Genomic DNA, 24249 nt, shown 5'->3' on the forward strand with positions numbered 1-24249 from the left:
TATAGTATGGACAAAACAACAAGAATAGAACAGGGGAGGGATAAACAGAGGGTTTCAACTGCATCTAAAATTTTCTTTTCTTAAAAAAAAGTGTCAACATTTGTTTATTGAGTGGTGATTGCCTGAATGTATTTTACTTTCCTGTATTATTGAAATATCTAATGATATTAAGATCAAACAGAAGCCAGCAGTTATCAGTGGTGAAGACTGTGATGTCTGGAATCAAAGCCTGGATTTGAATGAAGATCTACAACTTATTATCTGTGTGATCTTAGACAAGTCATTGAACTTCTCTGAACCTGAATTTTCTTATCCATAAAATGGGAATAATAATAGTATTTGTCTCATGAGGCTAAAGTTAGGTAAGGAATTCAGAGTTTGCCCAGTGTCTGACATATGGTAAGTGTTCAAAATTCAGTAAATACCATTCTCTCTTTTAAAAATCATCATCATCATCATCATCATCATCATCATCAAAAACCACCACCAAAGAAAGTTGGGCATATTTTCTATTTTATTTCCAGAACCTACAGATTGTGAATACTATTATTTTATTCAATGAAGTCATTTCAATGTATTTTCATTAACAACAAAGTAAATGAAACATGTTTTGAATCAACAAAATGGAGTTTACTGATGATTTGGCCTCACCTTCATTCAGCAGAGAAGAAAACCTCACTTTCACATGGCCTATCTCTAAAGTGGACCCCAAAAAAGGCCATCTCTCCGCAAAGTGGCACTTTAAAAAAAGAAACCCTGTCAAGTGCTCATAACGACATCATGTTACCTTGAAACCAAAGAACTTAGATCACTTTTGATGGAGTCATTGGTCCAAAAGCTGCTATGTGGCTCTGGGTATAACCTACTCTGCAAGTTGTAGATCCAAAATTCTCCTTCCAGAGCTCTTTGCAGCTGAACTAAGACCAAGGTAACACACTTAGGAACTTGGAAAGAGCTCCAGATATTTTTAAGTGAGAAAAGCAAGTCTCAGAATGGTATGCACAGTGTGGTGCCATTTCTAGGACACGACAAAATCTATGTCTTACCCTAAAAAGCAAGAGATTCTATGTCAGCCTCCTCTTTCACACCTTCCCCTTGTTTCCTTTTACTGATAAACAAAATTCAAAAGCTCCTTGGAAACCGCTGTTCTCTTCCTACTAAAAGTAGGCCCCCATGACCCAGACAAGTGTATGTATCAGTAGGTGGAATGGAACTTTCCCTGTTGTTCCAGAAAGGAAACAAATAATGGAAGATGGAGCAGACAATCCCTCTGAAGGGCTTATAAAAAAAGAGTCTAAACAAACAGGGCTACCCCTAAAGGCCAGCCCCCTACCACAGTCTATGTAATTAGAAGATAGAGAGAGGGCCACCTGGTGGCTCAGTGGTTTAGCGCCACCTTCAGCCCAGGGCGTGATCCTGGAGACCAGGGATCGTCGGGCTCCCTGCATGGAGATGCTTCTCCCTCTGCCTGTGTCTCTGCTGTCTCTCTCTCTCTCTGTATGTCTCTCATTAATAAATAAATAAAATCTTTAAAAAAAAAAAAAAAAGAAGATAGAGTGAGGCAGAAGGGTCTTTGGAGGTGGTAGTTGCTGCCTTAGAAGTACTTGGTATCACTTCCCCACCCCCAGGCCAAATCCAAGCATAGGGGTGAGGTCTAGGAGATTTACTCGTAGGGACATCTGGCATCTTATTCCCCAGCCTATAAGACTATTTGTGCAGGGGACTGGCTAACCTTTGGACTTATTTGGTCAAAGAAGATAGAGAACTGGAAAGAAAGCACCCCAAACTCCTTCCCACACCCCAGTCTTATTTAAATTGGAGAAGGAAGGGTGACATTAAACTGGATATAGGATTGAAGTCTTCTTTTGAAATGTCATTAAATATCAGGAAAGATGTCAACCAAATGTGACTGAAGGAAGTGATTTAAAAAAAATCACACTAATTTTTATGTTTATCTCCCCAGGAGGAGTTCTGACTGCTCAATAAACATACGTATTTTCCATATCTAAAATCAGAACATAGAAAGTTGATGCATCCTCTGGGTAAAAGAGCCAGCCTAAGAGGTGTACTACAGACCAAAACATAAGCATGAAGATACCTAAGGCTTAGTAACAACATGTATCCTTCTGAATTATTTGAGTTTTCAACACAAAATACTATCTCTATAATAAAAAGTTAATCAAAATGAGCTCTAGTGAAAGGAAATTCATTCACTTCTAAGGTTCCACATCAGTTTTTTTCTTCCTTATTCATCTAGCTGAGTAAATTTAGTATAGGCAAAGAAGAGCTGGCCTCACCCATTTCAGGCAATCAGAGGGACAGTTTCCAGGTTCTCTGAGCCATATTGTAGAGTTATACACCTGCCAGTCTCTATGTAATGGGAGGACGGATGGAATTAGCCAACACAAAGCACCTAGGAGTTAGCCATGGTGCTAGATAGCTTCTCTACTTTCTCTCATGCTATCCTCATAACAAGCCCAAGAACAGGCAATGGTAACTCATATCACAGGTGAGAAAACTAAAGCCTACTTACCCAGCTAGTGGGTAATGGAGTAGAGAATAACTTTCCATTTCAAGAGTCCATGATCTTTCCACTACTTTTTGTTTGTTTGTTTGAGGGGAGGATTCAAAAACTATTAAAAAGTACAAAGAATAAGATAACAACTACTTGCATTCCTAGCATCTAGAATTAATCATTGCTAATATCTGGAGATAGGTACTTCAAATCTTCAAGCCTATATTACTTTTATCTAAAATGGATATGGACTTTACAAAGAATTTAAAGTAAGCAAAAAGTATAAATACAAGAGCTAAAAGAATTGTTCTGAATCCCATTATCTAGAAAAAGGAAAATACTACTAAACATCTTTTTAGTCAACTTTTCATTTATATTTATACACACAGGATGACACATGGACAAATAGATAAAATATGATTTTTAAAATACTCTCATAAAAATCATCATATAGTAAAGACATTGCATAAATAAAAATCTCAAATACCAAACTGAATCTTATTTGTATTTAATAGTAGAAAAAGAAGAGAAGTGAAATTAAAAGAAATGTTGAAACTTTGATTAAATGTTTCTTCTTAGAGGAACCCTCATGCACTGTTGGTGGAACACAGTCTGGTGCCGGCAGTCTGGAAAACAGTATGGAGGTTCTGCAGAAAGCTAAAAATATAGCTACCCTACACACAATGGAATATTAGCCATATAAAGTATGCAATTGTGTCATCTGAACGACATGAATGGAGCTAGAGAACATTATGCTAAATGAAGTAAGTCAATAAGAGAAAGACAAACACCACATGATTTCACTTATGTGCGGAATTTAAGAAACAAATCAAATGAGCAAAGGGGAAAAGAGAGAGAAACCAAGACACAGACTCTTAACTATAGAGACTTTTAATATCAATTTCTATAAATGGGATCCCTGGGTGGCGCAGCGATTCGGCGCCTGCCTTTGGCCCAGGGCGCGATCCTGGAGATCCGGAATCGAATCCCACGTCGGGCTCCCGGTGCATGGAGCCTGCTTCTCCCTCTGCCTATGTCTCTGCCTCTCTCTCTCTCTCTCTGTGTGTGACTATCATAAATAAATAAAAATTTAAAAAAAAATTAAAAAAAATTTCTATAAATTGATTCATTTAGATTCAATGCTCACTACTATTTCCTTTTATCACAGCTTTTTAATTCCTGTATTTTAAATTTTTGATTCATCTTTCAATTAACTGGATTTTATTTTTCAAGTAGGTTTCTGCAAGAGGGTTTCATGGGCACACCCAAGTTCTTTTTATTATACCACCCTGACTCATTTTTGACTAACACTGTGGTTTTCATTTTTTTATATTTGCTAGAATAGGTTTTCAAACAGAATCATAGGCAAAACTCCTCATCTGCAAAGCAGCCTGTAACTGTCCAAGGCCCTCAGGAAAATCTTAGGGTCGCATAAATTCCAGTTTGAAAAAAAAAAAATATATATATATATATATAATGAGTTTAGGCATGATAAGTCCTGCTGTTTTGTATACCAATGCTTCAGATAAACAGAATCATTTTAATAGACTTCTGAACAGTGAATATGTATTTTCTGAGTATTCATGAATTGATTACTCACTAAATTAATATGCCCAGTTCTTTTTTTTTTTAAAGATTTTATTTATTTGTTCATGAGAGACACACAGAGAGAGAGAGAGAGAGGCAGAGACACAGGCAGAGGGAGAAGTAGGCTCCATGCAGGGGGCCCAATGTGGGACTTGATCCCAGAATCCCAGGATCACGCCCTGAGCCAAAGGCAGACACTCAACCACTAAGCCATCCAGGCATCCCTACCCAGTTCTTTCTAGAAAGGCATTGTAGCCACTTATTACGAGGATGCATTTAAATAAAACTAATAAAATAGAATTAAAAATGGAAAGCCAGAACCAAAGAAGGTTAGTAACAAGGACTCTAATCCCAAAGACAAATAAAAGTAGCTCAAGTCAGCAAGTATGGCCTTTCTGAAGGTCAGGCAAAAGTAACAGAAGGCTCTGATATTATTAACTTGTGTGGTCAGTTTACTGCCCTCAAGCTTTCTCATGAAAAGTCACATGAAAAGAAGAGGAATATGCTTGCCTTAATCTCAAAATGTGGGACACCACAAATAATCACTGAGTCTTTTACTCTGTCTCAATAAGCATGGGGTGGAAGAAAGAATGTGGGCTTGCATGCATAGGGAGGGAAACATAGCCATGCTACCTGTATGGCCCTCAGCAAGTCATTTCCCTTCCAAGTCTTGATTTCTTGCTTGCAGACATGGGGCTTCATGCCTCATGGATTAGCATTCAATGGCACAGAAGAGACACTGAGGAGAATTGTCATGCTGCTTGTATTTTCATTCTTTGCCCTTGTTAGATACTTACAGTTTGCTTATTTGCCACTGGGTAAAACAGGATTTGTAAAAGGTGGGTTGCATTATAGCAAGGCGGCAGGTGTTTGGAATCATATCCCTCCCTTCCTGCCCCAGCCTCATTCATTCTGTATGTAGAAGGTTTCCATAGGGCCAGACTGGGATTTTTAGAGGCCTGGACACTAAAAGTGTCATTTCATCTCATACACACCCCAAAATAATATGTATAATACTAAAGTTTAAGATAAATTTAAGGAAGGTGAACAAAGTTCTCATTTCTCCCATGATGACTTCTTTAAAGATGTTTTGAAATATCATATATCAAATACTTTCCCCCTCACAAAAGCTCTTATGCTTGTTTGTTTTTTGGTTTGCATATGTATGTGTGTGTGTTTGCCTGTGTACATGTGTTTGTACATGTGTGTGTATGTAAACATGCCTGTACGTGTTTATGTTTGCATGTGTGTGTGTGTGAGTATGCTGTGTGTGTGTGTGTGTGTGTGTGTGTGTGTGCCAATCTGCAGAATTGCCTGGGCAATTATATATAGCTGATCTGGCACTGGGGATAAGACCTGTCCTGTGGGTTGCTATGAGGGTAACTAGACTAACATGTTATAAGGAAATGTATGTACTAAATATCCAAAGACGGCTGGTTTTGTAGGCAACCTCCTTTCATCTGGTTGGATATTTCCCCTGATGGGCCTCCTTAACAGTAGCATACCTACTTCCCATCCACCCCTCACTCCTATCCCAGCACAAGAGCTTTCTAATTTAAGGGATTAGCGGAAAGGGGGCAATGGACTTGGGTGCTCAGTCCACTCACTTCTTTCTTCTTGTTCTGCCCAGCTATAGGAAAGACATGTTTTCCACACAGTAGGATTAGAGACAGAACCAGGGAGGGGGAGAAGTGGAGGTCCTGCTCTGCCAGTCAGGACTGGGAGAGCCTGCCTGATTGTGGCTGACACACTGGCAAGTTCATTTAGCTCTTACACCCAAGCCATGCTCCCAATATCAATTTTATCCATGACATTGATTTATAATGCCCTGACTCATGGGTCCAAGGTTATTAGCTTTTGTGCAAATTTTAAAAAGCACCCCTACCACCACCACCACCATGGGTGAATACAGCCCAATAGACATTTAGCTTCACAAGAGGATGGCACCTCTATGGGAAGAAAGAGATGCCACTTTGCCCAAGACAGGGCTTCTAGCTTGATGCAGGGTGTAAGCACTGCTCCTAGGCCCAGGTACAGTGTCCATACCACATGTGTGTGTGTTTGCCTGTGTACATGTGTTTGTACATGTGTGTGTATGTAAACATGCCTGTACGTGTTTATGTACCACACAGTTGTGTATAGCAGTCCTTTTGGAATCAAGGGCATAATTTGCGAGCCCTTCAAAGCCCTTACAGGGCTGATTTCCCTTTGTAACCTTATTAATATCAATAATAAAAAAAGAAGGTGGATGTCACATGCCTAAAAAGCCCCATGGCTGTGGTAAATGGACAGCATAACAAACATCAAACCACACAAATCAGACTTATGCTACTAAGTATAGATTCCTAAAATAACAAAGCATTATTTTCAGTAAATTCCAATTACTAATATTATCAAAATGCATAACAGACCACATATGGCTGCAGGTCCAAAGAGAGGGCTGGAAGTGGTAGGTATGTACTGCAGATGTTCCAATACCATCAGCCAGGGGTCCTGGCATCCATGGGTCACCTGAGCCAGTGACTCACCTCCACAGGTCTCCTGTATCCGCACCACATCACCAATTTGAAGGGAGAGCTGGGGGGCTCCACTCCCTTGGAAGTTGTATATGGCTGTGAAACAGAAGAGAGGGGCAGCATGGTAAGACCTCTGGATAATGAGAATCACTGTTCCTCTCTGCTCTCCTTGAGTTTACCTGACACTCATTCAGCCTACAGGGGTTAATAAGACCAATGCAGAAACTCACAGCCTCCTATAGGAGTCAATGTAGGCCTAGCCTCGTTGCTAAAGGCCTCTACTCATTAACCAAACCTGACCTCTCCCAGCACAGGTCCTGTACTCCAGTTTGCATGCCAAAGAGGCTATTGATATCATCTACCATTCTCACAGTGTGCCAGGCATGTCCTCTGTATATCTCTCATTCCATTCTAAGGTATAAACTATGATCCCATTTTATAGATGGAAAGCAGAGTTGTTAAGAAGTTAAACAATTTGGTCAAAGTCATCAGACCAGGAAGTGACAAGAAAATCGTATCTAACTTCCATATTCTCAATCACTATGATGAGCTGCTCCCCAATTACTCCCTCCCAATGACAACAGCCTAACATTCAAGTATATACTCTGTCTTCCCATTTCTGTTATCAGTCCCTGGGGAACAGTAGTTGGTTATGAACATTCAGAGTCCCCCCTGTGCTGTCAGAACCTTCACTAACCTCTTAGAACACAAGATCATGGCATATCATTGCAGTGCACAGGCCCTCTTCAGCATCACTTACTAAGTGAGGCCAAGGCCACATTATTAATCCAGATTAGGGATGCAGCCTACTTTCCAAAGGCTAAAATGGAATCACCATCTTGAGAGGTTTTCAAGAACATAATAGGACAGAATGCGGTTTGATTTAAGGAAAAGATTCTCAGGAGGATACAGTATAGTCCTAGAACGTTGTCATCATTCATTCATGCAGCAGACATTTAGTAAGTGGGTATGATGTGCCAGGCACATGCTAGGCACCGATCTTGCTCTTTTGGGGAATACAGTAATAAATAGAAGTTTACAAAATATGAGACATGTGAAAGAGGAAACAACAGGGCCTGGCAGAGAGTTATAAGACACTTCAATTTTTGTTGGGGTACTTAGGGAAGGCCTCCCTGAGCTGGTACATGAAATACTTGAGCAGACCAGCGAGGGGAACACCAAGGGAGGGGCATTTCAGGAAGAGAGAACAATAGGTGCATGGGCCCTAAGAAAGGAAGGCACTTGGCATATGCAGAAACCATCAAAAGAAACTGCTGTGGATGGAATATGGTAAGAGAGGAGAGGGTGACACAAGATGAGACTGAAGAGGTAGAGACCAGGTCAAACATGGCCTTTATCATGAGTTTGGGCTTTATTCCAAGAAAATGGGAAGCTGGAGGGATTTTATTTATTTATTTGGAAATGCCTTTATTAAGATATAATTTGTTCATTTAAAGTATATAATTCAATGATTTGTTCACAGGGTTGTGTAGACATCACTGTGATTAATTTTAGAACAATCTCATCACCTCGGAAAGTTCTCCCAGCTCCACATAGCCACTAATCTACTTTCTGTCTCTACAGATATGCTTATTCTGGGCATCGTATATAAATAGAATCATGTAATATATAATCATTTGTCAGCGCACTTGGGTGGCTCAGTTAGTTAACTGTCTGCTTCAGCCAAGATCAGGATCCCAGGGTCCTGGAATTGAGCCCTGTGTCAGGCTCCCTGCACAGCAAGGAGCCTGCTTCTCCCGGTCCTCCCTGCTTGTGTTTTCTCTCACTATCTCGGTCTCTCTCTCTCTCTCTCTTTCAAATAAATAAATAAAATCTTAAAAATATATATATATTCTTTTATGACTGGCTTTTTTCACTTAGCACAATGGTCTCAAGATTCATCCATGCAATTAAAGCAACTTAATTCACTCCCTGTTTCCTCATATATTAACAAAACAAAATGCATTCAAAAACTCTTTGGGTGACTTTAGCAAAAATGGCAGAGTAAGGAACTCCAACTGCCTGTCCCTCTAAAGAAGCAATGAAAAATCTGACAAAAGCTTGCAGAGTCAACTTTATCAGAACTCTGGAAAATACTCAACAGTTTATAGCACTCAAGCAAATGCTTAATCAAGAAAAAGGCAACTGAAACCTGGTAAAGCTTTGTGGCATTTTAACTTATTCTTGTTCCACTCTCTACCCTCCATATCAGTGGGAATTTTGAAAATGATATTCCATGTCCTTTATGTGGGTTTCTAGTGCTGGAGGGAGCAGAAAGAACATTGCTACAAGAAACTAGTTATCTGTTTTGATCTGTTTGTGAATTCTCTAAAGGATTAGAGCTTGCCCTTTATTATTATTTATTATTTATGCTTTGGAGGACCAAGGGGAGAGAAGATAAATTGAGTCAATGGTGAGACTACCATAAAGATTCAGGATTCCTCTCACTCAGTTCACTCTATCTTCTACCCTGTTTGGTCACAGGATTCATCAGCATGAACCTCTATTTGGTTTAGAGACCACTGGAATTAGAAAGACAGAGCAATGGCCTTCTCATGGGCCTTTCCACATGTACTTCCACCTCCCTCCATCCAATCTCCACACAGCAGCCAGAGAAATAGTCAGCCCAATAGGATTATATCACTACTTTCCTTAACTAATACCCATCAGTCTTCCATCTGCTGGCATGCATATAGACAGAAGATGGTCTATCCATACAATGGAATATTTTTCAGCCACAAAAAGGAACAAAGCACTGATAGTTGCTACAATATGGATAAATCTTAAATGTATAATACCCACATATACCAAGGGATCTAGAAGGATATGTATAGGACTGTACACATGCTAAGAAAGGATGGGAAAAAGCCCTAAATTCTCAACTTTGATTGACCTTCAAGCTCCATGCTGGCAGGAAATGCAGGCTAAGACAGAGTTGCAAGTGGTCTGGCTACATGTTAGAGGTATGCCCCTATACACACACACACAGGGTCCAGCTACAAACAACAGATTTTTTTTTTCTTTAAACTCTAGGCATTTGGAGATTTAAGTGACCAGTCTTCACAAAAATACTGTGGAAAAGCCACTAAACAAACATACTACTACAGCCTATATTAAGCAGATATAACCAGCCCTGGCAAGGAGGAGAATCTGATATCTGAGAGCACATTATGATATTCAAGGTATCCAGTTTTCAACACAAAATTATGACCCATGTAAAACAAAACAAAACAAAACAAAAGCAAGAAAGGATGGCTCACTCACAAAAGGACAAAAAGAAGATAATAGAAATTTTCCACAAAAGGATGAACATTGGATTTATAAGACAAAGACCTTAAGTCAATTATCTTAAATATGCTGAACTAACTAAAGGAAACTATGGCCAAAGAACTAAGTCAAACCAAAAGAATAATGTCTCATCATATAGAGAGTATCATTAAATAGAAATGACAAACTAATAAAAAGTAATTCTGTAGCTAAAATGTACAATAACAAATGTGAAAAATTCATTAGAGAGGCTCAATAGCAGACTTGAGGAGGCAGAAGAAAGAATCAATAAAGTAGATCAGTTGAGATCAGGCTGACTGTGAAACAAAAAGGAAAAAGAATAAAGAAGAATGAACAGGACCTAAGTAACCTGTGGGACACTATCAAACACACCAACTTCACATAATAGGAGTTCCATAATTAGAGGAAAGAGAGAAAAAAGAACAAGAATATTTGAAGAAATAATGGCCAGAAACTTTCATTTGATGGAAGACATGAATTTACAAAGTAAAAAAGCTCAGTGAGATCTGAACAAAATAAACACAAAGATATCCACACTGAGACGTAATTATCAAAAGCCAAAGACAAAGAGAGAATCTTAAAAACACAGGAGAGAAGCAGCTCATCATGTACAAAGACTCTTCAATAAAATTAATAATGATTTCTCTTCAGAAACCAGAGAGGCTAGAAGGCAGTGGATGGCATAAAGTGCTAAAAGGAAAAAACAAAGAACAAAAACTTCAACTAAATTCTATCTCTCACAAAATTATTCTTCAAAAATGAACAAGAGATAAACAGAAATAGAAGTTTGTCACTAGTTGACAATTGGAAAGACAAATGCGTAAAACATAATTATAATAATAGGTACATAATATATAAAGATGTAATGTGTGACAATAACAACAAAAGGGGAGAGAGAGATTTGTCCAAAGATTTTGTATACTATTGAAGCTAAGTTAATATTAACTCAAAATATATTATTATTGTAAGATGTTAATTGTGAACCCACGGTTAATCCCTAAGAAAATAACTAAAAAAAAAAATACAGAGAAAAGTAAATGAGAAAAGAATCAAATCAGTAAACTAGAATAAAATCAATTAAACACAAAAGAAATAGTAATGAAGACTGAGGAACAGAAAAACATGTAAGATATATAGAAAACCAGTAGCAAAATGTTAAAAGTAAATCCTTCCTTATGAGTATTTACATTAAATGTAAATGAATTAAATCCTCCTGACATAAGGTAGAGATTGACAGAAAATATTATAAAACACCACCAACAACAACAACAAAAAGCCCACCATGATCCAACAATACGTTATCTACAAGAGACTCACTTTAGATCCAAAGACACAAGTTCAAAGTGAAAGAAAAAAATGTTTCGTGCACATAGTAACAGAAAGAGCACTTAGTGAGTATACTAATATTAGACAAAACAGACTTTAGGTCAAAAGTATTACAAGAGACAAAAAAGAGCATTATATGTTGGCAAAAGGGTCAACACACTAAGAACATAGAGCAATTATAAACATATGTCCCTAATATCACAGCACCAAAATGTATGAAGCAAACATTGACATGATTAAAAGGAGAACTAGGTACTTCCACAATAATAATCGGAGACTTCAACCTCCCAATATCAATGATGGATAGAACAAATAGGCATAAAATCAGTAAGAAAATAGAGGACCTGAACCACGCTATAAATAACCAGACTTGACATATACAAAATACTCCATCCTACAACAGCAGAATGCACATTCTTCTCAGGTGCACATGGAACATTCTCTAGAACAGCTCATATGTTAGGGCACAAAACACATCTCCATACATGAAAAATACTAAAATCATACAGAGTAACTTTTCCAACCACAAAGGAACAAAGCTAGAAATGGATAACAGAAATAAAACTGGAAAAATCACAACTATGTGTAAAATAAACAACATATACTTTTTTTATTTTTCTTAAATGGGCTCCATGCCACTTTGAGACAAATGAAAATGAAAACACAACCTACCAAAACTTACAGATGGAGTGAAAGCAGTTACAATATCAGTGAAGGGGGGCCTTGGAGAAGAAATGAGATCAGAACCACCCTCAAACATAAACAAGAGGTATTTATAATGTTGCTTCACTGTGTCCCAGAGAAATTGCTCTTTCATGTTGTCTTTATATCTACTACATGAGGTAGTTACTATTTCCATTTTACAGATGAGGAAAATAAGGTTCAGAGAGTTTGAGTGGCTCACCCCAAATCTCTCCTTTTCCTGTCGTTAAGTCATAGAGCCAGGACTCAAACCCAGCCCTGTGCCTTGCTCATTCTCTGCACCTGTTACCCTGCCCCCACCCTACCACCCCCACACAGAACCTAGATGGCAGGAATTCAGGTGTTCACCAGATCCTTCTTTATGCTTCAATTTTCTCACATACTCTAAGAGAAAAGGAAGAAACTTACAGGCTATTTGGTCTAAACACCTATGTAAATCAGCTCTTTCACCAAGGGACCAACTAGTCTTCATAGGTATTCCTTGAAATGGAAAGTCTCAATCCTGAGAAACAATAAAGCTTAGGAGCCAAGAGTCTATCTGGAGTCAGACAAATGTGGTTCTTGAGGCCAGTTCTAGTCTTTGTTGATGCTGACCTCAAATCCAGAGCCACAGTATGTGATATACAGGCTTTGTCTTGCACAAGGCCACCCAGGCAGGAGAGCATTGGAGGCTAGTACCCAACCTGTGATCTACTTGCAAAACTTGTACCCTCTCTGGGTAGGGAAGAGGTATTTTTTGTAATCCACACAAAGTCACTGTGAGGGCCAGTGGAAGCCTGGGTAGGGAAGAGGTATTTTTTGTAATCCACACAAAGTCACTGTGAGGGCCAGTGGAAGCCTGCCTGAGCAGCAACTTCATCTCCTGAGCCTCATTTTCCCCAACTGTAGAATGGAGGAGATGATGGTCCCAAATTTGCAGGGTCCTTAGGAAGGTCAACTGAGGTTAAGACAAAAGGGCTTGACTGGTGTCTGGCCATAGTAAGTCCTCCATAAATGGTAATCATTTTCCTCTTTAACTAGCATTATAAAACCTCCTAAAGCAATCTATTTAGAAGAACTCCTTCAGAATTCTTCTTTAAGTCACCTTTAAATCTGCCTCCCTGTAGTTTGCAACAAATGACACTGTTGGTCAACACTGAATAAAATTAATCCTTTGTTTGAAAGCAAACCTTGAGAAGGTCCTCAGGGGACTCAGGAATCTCTTCTCCTGCATAAACATAGCATGTTTCTTCATTCTTTTTACACTTGGCCTGATTTCAAACCCTGTACCCACACAGGCTGCTGATATTTGGACACACTCCAGCTTGCTGGTGCCCTAACTCAGAGTCTCCACTCCCTGTTCCCTCCAACCCCAGAAACTTGGCTAAGAACATGCCTGTCACAGGCCTGGGCAGGGCCACCGAGGCAAATGAGGTTTCTAACAGAAAAAAAAAAAAACAAAAAAACATCTATAATATGAGTTGATCTCTGAACCACTAGCAAATTAGGTCTGTCCATCAGACATTTGGAAGAGGAATGACTGTGTTTTTCTCCCTGTTTCCACCCCATCTTTCGTTAGGAATCCCTCACCCTGCCCAGCTCTGTCAGATAAGAAAGTTCTAATGAATCAACTTAAGATGTCTTGGACAGATCTTGAAACCTGGTATTCAATATGAAGGTCTATATTCATTCCAGTGATTCACATTTTATGAAAATGAAAGCAACTGATGTTACTATTTATTTTATAAATATATCTCTGCCTTTGCATAAGGGCCTCTATTCTTAAGGCTCTATTTGGAAAAAAGTAGACATTACTGACAAAGGAAGTGGCTTTGCATACCAATACCCAATTCTGTTAAATTTTCTAAATGACTAACAGGAAACATTGAACCAGAATGCCACTGTTTGCTAAAGTTTGATTGCTTATCTCTGATCCTCATTTGAGCTATTTCTGGCCGGTGTAAAAACAGATCACCTTCTTCCCTATTCCCTATAGGCTCAGCCACTGTCAACTTTTGAATGAGGGATGAAAGGGGCAGAAAAAAGGCAAATGTAGGACAAAAAATAAGGAAAAATCACAGAAATCATACCCTGCCCCACCTTGCTCATGCCTGCCCAAGGGAAGATAGACAAGTGGCAGTTGGCAGGATTCACAGAGACAACCATTCTAGCTTCCTCTTTCATATAAGGTCTCCAGACACTAGAGAATATTGACATATCCTCGTGAAAGATTTGACCTCTCCTTATATCGAAGTACTTTACTCAGGAACCAAGGCGGCAGTTGGTTACTATAAGCCCACTCAGACCAAAATACTTATAGCTGAGGATCAAAGGGATGTATAAAGTATCAGGGCCATCTGGGCTCATTAAACGCAATGAGGACTCTTATGTTGGAAATCTGGGTTGGCAAGCCAATGCAAGCAGCTACTTTGAGACAGGTGAGACTTCCAACAACCCTAGAAATAGAATCTGCTAATTAGCTACCAATTGTACTTAAACCTGCTGAGATACACTGCTCATCAGGAACCCAAATTGAGAAACAAGGAAAAATAAGCACCATTGTTATAGTACACTAGGGTTGGATCTCTCTAGTTTGTACAATGTTAGAAGATAAGAAGATAAGTCCAATGTTTCTTTTGGATTTATAGATGAGGAAACTGAGACACAGGGAAGGTAAACAACTTATCATAACTCATAACTTTGATAGATGGAAAGATATATCAATCCAGAAGTCTGCCTTCAAATTAGTAAACACTTTTTGCCCTCCTCTAAATAGTAAACACTTATTGGGCACATATCATGTACCAAACATATATGTTTTTCAAAAGATATTTATTTCTGCATCTACTATGTGCTACTTAGTATTCTGGGTACTGGGGTGACAGGTAAAATCCCTATCATTCTACTAGTATCACCTCCTTTCTTCTCCAGTACCCCTCCAGGGTATTACCCTCACGTAACATATGAGAAACTCCAAGAGAGATTAAGAAACTTGCCCATGACCACACAGGCAGAAATGGTAATAAGTAGATTCAAGTCCAGATCAGAGTCCAAATTCCTTGCTTCCTTTACCAGCCCATTTCTGATGTTATAATTATTGTGTTTATGTGTATGCATGTATACATGTAGGTATGTGTATGTGTGTATATGCTGGATATATACTTACACACATATGTAAGTATACATATATATAGTATAAACACATACACTATATTGTTCATTTCTTATCTTTTCCAGCATCAGTGAGGGTGAAGACAGTCTGCCTTTTTGACCAATAAATTCCCAGTGCTGAGAACAGCACCAAGCCCAGAGCAGAAGTTCAATCAATATTTACTGAGCTTTAATAAATACTTGTTGAACTGAAGGGATATGAACATGAAGAGCAAGTCATGCCCCTTTTTCTGGCTAAACTCTTTCTTGAATTTCTTGAGATTACTTCAGGAGATGCTGACCGAGCTTAGTTGCCAATTTTGATTGTAGCCATCAAATGCCCTATGACCTTTACTATAGATTCATACCTCATCTGGGGCCCTGCTGTTTGCTGGCATGTTTGAAAAGTTTCAGCAAATAGCAAGTGTTAATAGAATTTGGACAAGTTGATGCATCTGAGAAACAAAAACAATAATGGAGAAAAAGAATGCAGTCGCCTAAAACTCACTTCTCTCATCCCTGAGCTGGGCTTTGGAAGGTCTGTACTCTAGGGGATAGCTGAACTAGCATTTGATTTGAGTGAAACACACTCACTGAAAATGCACAAGCAGTTTGCCTGAAGTCTCTGAGCAAGGTGTGGACAGGCCCAGCACCAAGGCAACATCCTGATGTTGCATCAGGGAGGGCAACTATGATGACCCAGCAGAAGCTTCCAGCAGCAAGGCCAGAGCTCACATCCAGTATAAGTCAGTAGTGAATAAGGTGGGAGAATCACAACCAGAGGTAACCAAGGAGGAGTTGCAACTCCATAGACTAGGAGAGGGCAGAGGAATTATAACTTCTACTGAGTCCTTACTGTGTACCAGACACTATTCCAAGGGCTTTACCAACCCATATAATCCTCATCATAATTCTTGGGTACAATTATTGTCATCTCCATTTTATAGATGAGGAAATTGAGGTAGTATAAAAGCAAGTGAATAGTACAGGGTGACATAGCCAGGAAGTTACCTAACTGCATATCACCATACTCAGTTTTTAGAGAGCCAAAGTGACATGCCCAGCCAACAAGAGAAAGTTGGGATTTCCATGAGTTCTCTAAAACAGTGATTCTCAACTAAGGACAGTTTTAACCCCAGTGAACATTTCCTAATATCGGGAGACATTTTCAGTTGTCAAAGTCTGGAGGGGGGTAGTACAAAGTGAAGGAGCTCCTGGCATCTAACTGATAGAGGTCAGGAGTGCAGCTAAATACCCTGCACAGAACAAAGTAGTATCTGGCCCCAAATGTCAACAGTGTCAAAGCTGATAAGTACTGCTCTAAAATATCATGATGGGATTCACTCTTTCCTTTTCAGTGATGCTATAGGTGCACTCACACACACACACACACATACACTCACACACATGCCCTTATGTTCACATATTCACATGCTGGAGTTGGAAGAGTGGTTTTATGATGAAACCAAGGGCTGATTTCTTCACTTCTATTTCAGGGAGTATCTGGCACTCTGCTGCATCTTCCAAGTTAGAAAAGTAAGGTGAGAGGGGATAGCTCCTGCTGTCCTGGAGCTTTTGTGAAGTCTAGTTGATCAGACAAAATGAACCCACATTAAACAAGAAATGCCTTAAAAACAAAGGGCTCAGTTATGAGCCACAGCAGCTATGAACTCTCAGAAGAGAGAGATCAAGAGGGGCCCCATGAAGGAAGTGAGACTGGAAGGAGAGGGAGGGGTTTAGGGAGGGCAAGGGGGAGAACTGGAGTGAGAGCCCCTGACGGGGTGGGTGGAGAAAAAAGTGTAAAGGGTAGGGAGGAGGGAGGTGAAATTAGCTTGATGTGTACACAGTCCCAGAGAGGGACAACCGGACCATGTGAATAAGGTTCCAGGGTGAGAACTATGGGTTTGGGGGCAGTGGCCAACTACAGGGGTCCAGATATTTGGGGAAGAGTTCAAGAACACCCCATTTATTGCTGTGCTGCTCTCATAGGACCCAGCCTTCTGACAGGGAAGAATTAAGGTCGAAGAGATGAAGGCAAGATGGGGCAATTGAGTCCATCTGAATCTTATGAGGCCACCATAAAGTGAAAAACCTCTAACCTCTGTTACTGCCCCATCCACAATAATCTACACACTTATCCACTCCACTAAACCATCCACCTTCCCATTCATCCACCCATTCACCCACCATTCCATCCACCCAATCAGCAATTACTAATTGAGCACCTGTTCTGTGTAGAAGAGTAAAATACATGGTCTTGCTATCATGAAGTTTGCATTCTATTCAACATGAGGCTGCAATGAAATATAATAAAGGTGATGGCAGAGCTATGGTAACATGAAACAAAAGGTCCACCCAGGCCAACCTGTGAAATGGGGACATTAGTACTAATAATACTATTGTTTGCTACCTCAAGCAAAAAGAAGAAAGAGAGATTACTACTGGACTGTAAGCTTCCAGGGCAAGGACTGTTTTTATCAGGACCAGCTCAGGACTATCACTTAGCACAGGCTTATTGAATTTAACTGATATGAATAGACAATAAAGATGGTTTTCCTTGGGCATCTGCATGGCTCAGTTGGTTGAGTCTGTCTCTTAATTTTGGCTCAGGTCATAATCTCAGGGTTGTGAGGTGGAGCCGCATGTTGGGCTCTAAGTTCAGTGCAGAGTCTGCTTACGATTCTCTCTCTCTGTCCCTCTCCCTAACTTGCATCCTCTCCTCTCTCTTTCTCTCTCTCTCAAATAAATAACTAAATATTAAAAAAAATAGTTTCCTTGGGGTGCCTGGGTGGCTCAGTTGGTTAAATGTCTTACTTCAGCTCAGGGCATAATTCTAGGACCCTGGAATGGAACTCAACATTGGGCTCCCTGCTCAGTGAGGAGCCTACTTCACCTTCTCCATCTGCCCCTCTCTCTGACTTATTCATGCTCTTTCTCAAATAAATAAATAAATAAATAAAATCTTTCAAAATTATTTTTTTTTGTTCTTCAGAGCTCCCAAAACCAAAAATTTATACTTTGGGCAGAATGCTTTCGCTGTGTTTATGGTATTGGTTTACTAAATAGTTCCTGCGTACTTTTACCAGGCCATACTTAACTCACTTTCATGAACAGGACTTGAAATTGAAATGCAAAGCTGCACCTGTGCAAATTTGCAAGAAGAGAGTTTATAGCTTCCACTGGATTCTCAAGAGTCCCATGTTACAATAATGTTTAGTTTCTCTGATATACTATGTTCCTACTAGTGGCTTTTAGCTGGGTGGATTCAAACTTGACCCCAAAACACAATTCTACCCTCAGACAATATGCTATCCAGTGGGAGAGATGACATGTGGTTACATAACTAAAGACAAGGTACAAAATGAGTCTGAAGTAAAATAGAAGAGGATCCTCCAGGAATGAAGTGTAAGAAAACTGTCTGAAAGTATTTGCATTTCAGTGAAACCTTGAAAGTCTCTGCTCTCCAGTTTCCTCATCTGTGAAAGAATGATTAAAGTACACATCTCTCAAAGTGCTCAAACATGGTACCACAGTGTTCTGTAAATGTACCATGCTGAAGAAAAGTGAGGCAATATTATTATTTATGACAATGTGGATGAGAACTGAAATCAAGGGTTTAATGAAAGAAGTTCTGTATGCAATTCCATTCTTCCAGCTGCTCACACCAAAAGCCTTGGAGTCACTTCTGATTCCTCTTTTTCTCTCATGCTCATTTCAATCCATGAAGAAAATCCTATTTGTTCCACCTACAACACACACATCCAGAATCTAAGCACATCTCACCTCCCCCATTTCTGCCTCCCTGGTGTAGGCCACCACCATCTCCTGCCAGGGTCATTGTAGCAGTTGCTTAATCACCCTCCCTGCTTCCACATTTGATTACCCTCTATCCATCATAAAACAGCTAGAATAATCTTTTAAAATAAGAACATTCTGCTATTCTACAGAAAACCCTACAATGCCCCCATTCCCTTCCATTTAGAGTAAAAGCTTTAGTTATTACAACATGTACCAGGCACCACTCACTACAACCTCTCCTCAGAGAATTCATTTCCTACTCTTCTGCCCCTTGCTTGCTCTCCTCCAGCAGCCACACAGATTCCCACACATTAGCAGTTTTCCTCTTTAAAATCTCTGCATTGGCTATTTATTCTACCTAGAACATTCTCTCCTGGGGCAACTGCCTATTTCCACCATCAGTGAGGCAAGTAGCAAAATCCCACTGGCACTGGGGATTCAGCTGGCACCATGTATGTTCTTCTGCTGCAACGCAACATGCTGATCATGGTATCTCAGGCCAGGCATTGCCACCATTCAATCCAATACAACAAATGCTTGCTCAACATCTACTCTCTTCAGAATCTTTTTGTATCCTGGGGCATGTATGCAAGACACAGTTTCCACCTAGGTCTCCTTCTACCACCCTAGTTCAGGCTTGGACCCAAGGGCTCACATTGTTGTCAGAGGAACTTGAAGTGTTCTGAAGTAATGTCTAGAGAGGAGTCTGGAAAAATGCTATCATTGTCAGTCCTATCCCTCTCTAGTCCCAGTTTCTGCGACTGTAGCTTTAAACCAATGCAAAAGCTGACAGTGTCCTAGTGAGATCAGAGGGTCAAGAGACAACTTTCTCTAAGGAGAACTAAAAACCAAGTAAGACTTAAGAGACTTACAAACTCAGCCTGACCACGTTTTAACTCATATCAATTAAATGAAGAAAGGAGAAAGTGCCTATAAAAGGGAACATTAAAAAAAAAAGGGGGGGGAGGAACATTTGCAGTGTTTCTACCCAGATTCCTCTGGAGTTGGAGGTGATAAGCATTATCATTTCCCATTTGCTGAACATTTGTTACAGAACAGACTGTGGGCACCTGTGTGTAACTGACTATTAAATTAATGGTTTATAAGCTTTAACAAACAAACAAGCAAAAAGAAGTCCAAAAGTCCGGAAATTAGAATACTATGGTGACTACAATGCCTGTCTCAACGTACAGCAGCAGGAAGAAGCAGAGCTTAGTAAACACAAGCTGTTAAGGCTCATTCAAATATAGACATTAAGGTTGGAAACAAGAGGGCCACTAACTAGTGAGGCTCTCACAAGCCAAGGGATGAGGACAATTTCCTTACATGGACTTAAAGAGTCAGCCCATCAGGTACTTCTAAACAATCCTAAATTGCTGAAGCATTAAGAGTGGGAGGCCCGGCACTTAAGAATTGGTGGTAGGATGGAATCAGATTTCCAATACACGTTTTTTTGTTGCACTAATTTTGGAGGACTAGCCCAAAGATATAGTTGACCTCCGTAGCAAAGATATATGTACTAACATCTCTACAAGCGTTTCTTTTGGAATTCTTTTCTCCATTGCTCCTCAGAGATCTTCCCAGACCATCCAATTTAAGACCCCTCCTTCTAATACTCTCATTCATGGAACAAACTTTTATTACAATAGCACATATCATACTATATTTATATGCTTATTGATTTGTCTACAAAGTCCCTTTTTGTCTTCCCCACTAGACTATAAGCCCCAAAAGTTGGAACCATATTGGCCTAATTCCTGTAATTTCAGGGTCTAGCATAGTGCCTGGCACATAGGACTTGAAATTTGACAAATATTTAAGAAATAAATGAAGGATAAATGAGTAAATGAATGAACAAGTTAGTGAATGAAAAGTATTCTCTATCCTTCCTCCTTGATTATTACCTTGGGCAGCAAGAACAGTATAACTAGCCCCATTGTAGTAGAGTTCTTCCCTGAGTTTATTTGAGATGTATGTTCTACTCATGATTCCTACTCAAAGAATCCATCCCTAGCCATGGCTCCTGCTAAATGAGTAGCAAGCCTCATGTCCCCAAGCCACAGTGTATTGAACCAGTTAGGAGCAGCCCTTTGATCAGAGTGGGGCCCACTCCTAGGCTATTAATGGTCTCTGATCTGAGTGGCCTTTCTTGAAAATGTGAGTCAGTCCATTCAGATCTTCTCTTTCAGAACTTTGAACAAATAAATAGAGAGGAGAAGATTTGGTGGATACTTGAACTGTGAAGTCATGCAGAGTTGGGATATGTGGAACTGGGGCCACTATGATGGTGTTAAAAGAATATCAAGGTTATGAAGGAGTGATAGAATTAGAAGGAGTTAGTAAGGAAAGCAAGGAAAATAGCACTGATGTGTTAAGAGAAGCGAGGTTGCCATGATAAGGAAGGCAGAGGTTTCCAGGGCTGCCTTTTAGGCACTTCTGGAGGCCTGCCTTTCAGGTTTCTTGGGTTTTTGTTCGATTTCAACTGATCCTTGAAATATTCCACTCGCCTCCTCACATACACATATACACCACACCACACAACTTTTAATTGAGCCAGTTTGAATGGATTTCGTTCCTTTAAAGGACTCCTTTAGAGTCTATGTTGCAAGAGACCCAAATGCCCACTTCCCACTCCAAATCTGTCCATTTTGGTACAGACCAGCTCTGTCCAGAGTCCTGCACTGCAATAGCATCATCTACATTCCTGAACATGAAAGTGGTCTCAGATTTATCTGTATTCCCCAGTCAAGATGTGCAAAAGACCCTTTCTCCACTTTTGCAGAGCCTAGTATGGTTTGCATTAAGCCCCTCCCACCAAAAAAAAAAAAAAAGATGTGTTAGAGTCCTAACCAAATAAGATCAGTGTGTGATCTTATTTGGAGATGTAGTCTTTACAGAGGTAATCAAGTGAAAATGATGTCATTAGGGTGGGCCCTAATCCAATAAGACTGGTATCCTTATTATTTTTTTTTAAGATTTTATTTATTGATTGATGAGAGACAGAGAGAGGCAGAGACACAGGCAGAGGGAGAAGCAGGTTCCATGCAGGGAGCCCGAAGCGGGACTCAGTCCAGGGATTCCTGGATCATGCCCTGAGCCGAAGGCAGACACTCAACCACTGAGCTACCCAGGTGTCTCCTGGTGTCCTTATTAAATGGGATAATTTGGAGAAAGACATAAACACAGGGAGAACACCCTATAAAGATGGAGGTTGAGATTGGGATGATACCTCTACAAGCCAAGGACCACCAAAGATTTCCAGGAACACCAGAAGCTAGATGGAGCATAGAACAGATTCTCCCTCATTGCCCTTAGAAGGCACCAACAGTACCCCTCAACATCATACATGGGTTCACAACCATAAGCAGAGACAACCTGTATAGAGGAGAGGTTTCTGGGCATCACTGAAGCTCCCACACAAATATATGCTGGCAGGCCTAGCTTTAGGGTAAATGAACCTTTTTTCTATCTCTACTCTCTATCTGAGAAGCTTGGCCTTGAAGCCTTCTTCTACAGTCTCTAAATTTCATACCACAGATGATGAGTTATCCACTATGGACTAATATGCTGTCCCCACCCTAGGGTCACAAATATTGAAGTCCCAGTCCTCAATACCTCAGAATATAACCGTATTCAGAGATCAGGTCTTTTTAAGTGTGATTAAATTAAAATGAAGCTTTTAGGATAAGGCCCTAATGTAATAATGATTGGCAGCCTTCTAAGAGGAGGAGACACCAGGGATGAGCATACACAGAGATGACCCTGTGGGGACAAAGCAGTGAGAAGGCAGCTGTCAGCAAGCCAAGGCCTCACAATGAAACCAACCTACTGGCACCTTGGTCTTGAACTTCTAGACTCAAGAACTGTGAGAAAATAAATTCCTATTGTTTAAACCCCCCAGTCCATGGTATTTTCTTAGAGCAGCCCTAAGCAAATTAACATATCATCCCCAATGTCTTTCTTCCCCTCCTTCCTTAGAAATGGTGCTCCTAATTTTCAACGGGGTGTGTGGCTGCCTATATTACAGACTACATTTCCTACCTACCGTTGGTAGATTCAATCATGCGATTATGTTTTAGCCAAGAGGATACAAGAGGAAGAATTAAGTGGGCCTTCAGGTAAGTGTCCTTACAGAGAAAGGCCATCCCTTTTTGTTCCCTTCATCCTTATTGCTGGTTGGAAGTGAGACCTGACAGCTGAAGCCTGAGCAACGAGCTTGGTTCAGGAGGCAGAAGCCTCATGACAAGGAAGCAGTGCAGTAGACAATGAATTGCTCCACTACCTCTTCACGGACCCACGGATTTCTGGGCTTTCTATTTGAGGGAGAAATAAAGTTCTAGTTTGGTTAAGCCACTTTTCTGGAGGTATTCTATCACCCATCACATTTATTCCTAACTGATAGCTGTTACTTATTCCTTCTACCTTTTCTGCTCCCAGGTGGAAGCTCTCATCACTGAGACTCAGAGAAAACTAAGATAGTAAAGGCCAAATTGTAAGTGGACTCTTGGAGGGTTAACTACTCCTGCAGTTAGGAGACAGGTAAATTGTCACCTACTTCTGTTTTTGTACCTCTATGTCCAATCCCTGCCCTTCTCACAATTCATTATATTAAATTCTTAAAGGTGACATGCCTGCTCAAAAATTCCACTGTGCACAGAATGAAGTCCAAACTTATAGGGCTGGCATTCAAAGCCCCTTTCACCATCTGGCTGCAGTCTACCTCTCAAAAGTTTTGTTTTGTTTTGCTTTGTTTTCATTATAAACATCTACTAAAACCAAAGCAGAATATTTATTGTTTGACCCAAATGCTACATATCCAATATCCTGCCTTTTTCTGTGATGCTCCTGCTCCTGGATTTCTTCCTTGTATGGTGCAAAGGACCTGGGATCTGAAATCAACTGAATTTAAGGCCAAGCCCAAGTACTTCTAAATTATATGAACTCTGGGTCTTGGTTTCTTCATCTGTAAAATGAAAATAATGCCTCACAGAGATGTTCTGGAGCCAAAGATATTGCATGAGAATGGGTCTTGTAAACCACAAAATACTACACTCTTGGAAGGCATCACCATCCTCAATCTGGTATTAGGATGCATTACTCTGTGTTTCTCTTGGCTCCACAACTATTAGGTTAACTCCCTTACCTTAGTCACTAACTTTGATTGAGTCAACCACATTACTAAGTACTTTTCATGGATTACCCCATTCAATCTTTACAACAGCCTCATGAGACCCACATTATCATGAGACCTCACTTTATTGATGAGGAAACAGGCCCAGATTTAAAATCAGTTCTAACTTCACAGCCCAAGCTTCTAACCTCACACATCTCTTCAAAGGCAGTCTGTGCCTTTTCTTACTTCATATTCATACTGTTTTGTTCCACTTC

At 40.0% G+C, this 24249-nt stretch overlaps 1 protein-coding gene across 1 annotated transcript in view; it reads right to left on the minus strand.

The window, feature by feature from the left end:
- DOCK2 (dedicator of cytokinesis 2) overlaps positions 1-24249 on the minus strand; it is a 397914-nt gene that overhangs the window by 370704 nt on the left and 2961 nt on the right. The window contains exon 2 of the mRNA XM_025434190.3: positions 6631-6714. Coding sequence (XP_025289975.1) covers positions 6631-6714 — 84 coding nt within the window. The remainder of the gene's footprint in view (positions 1-6630; positions 6715-24249) is intronic.

The sequence above is a fragment of the Canis lupus genome, chromosome 4, assembly GCF_003254725.2.
Source record: "Canis lupus dingo isolate Sandy chromosome 4, ASM325472v2, whole genome shotgun sequence".
NCBI classification, from domain to species: Eukaryota; Metazoa; Chordata; class Mammalia; order Carnivora; family Canidae; genus Canis; species Canis lupus.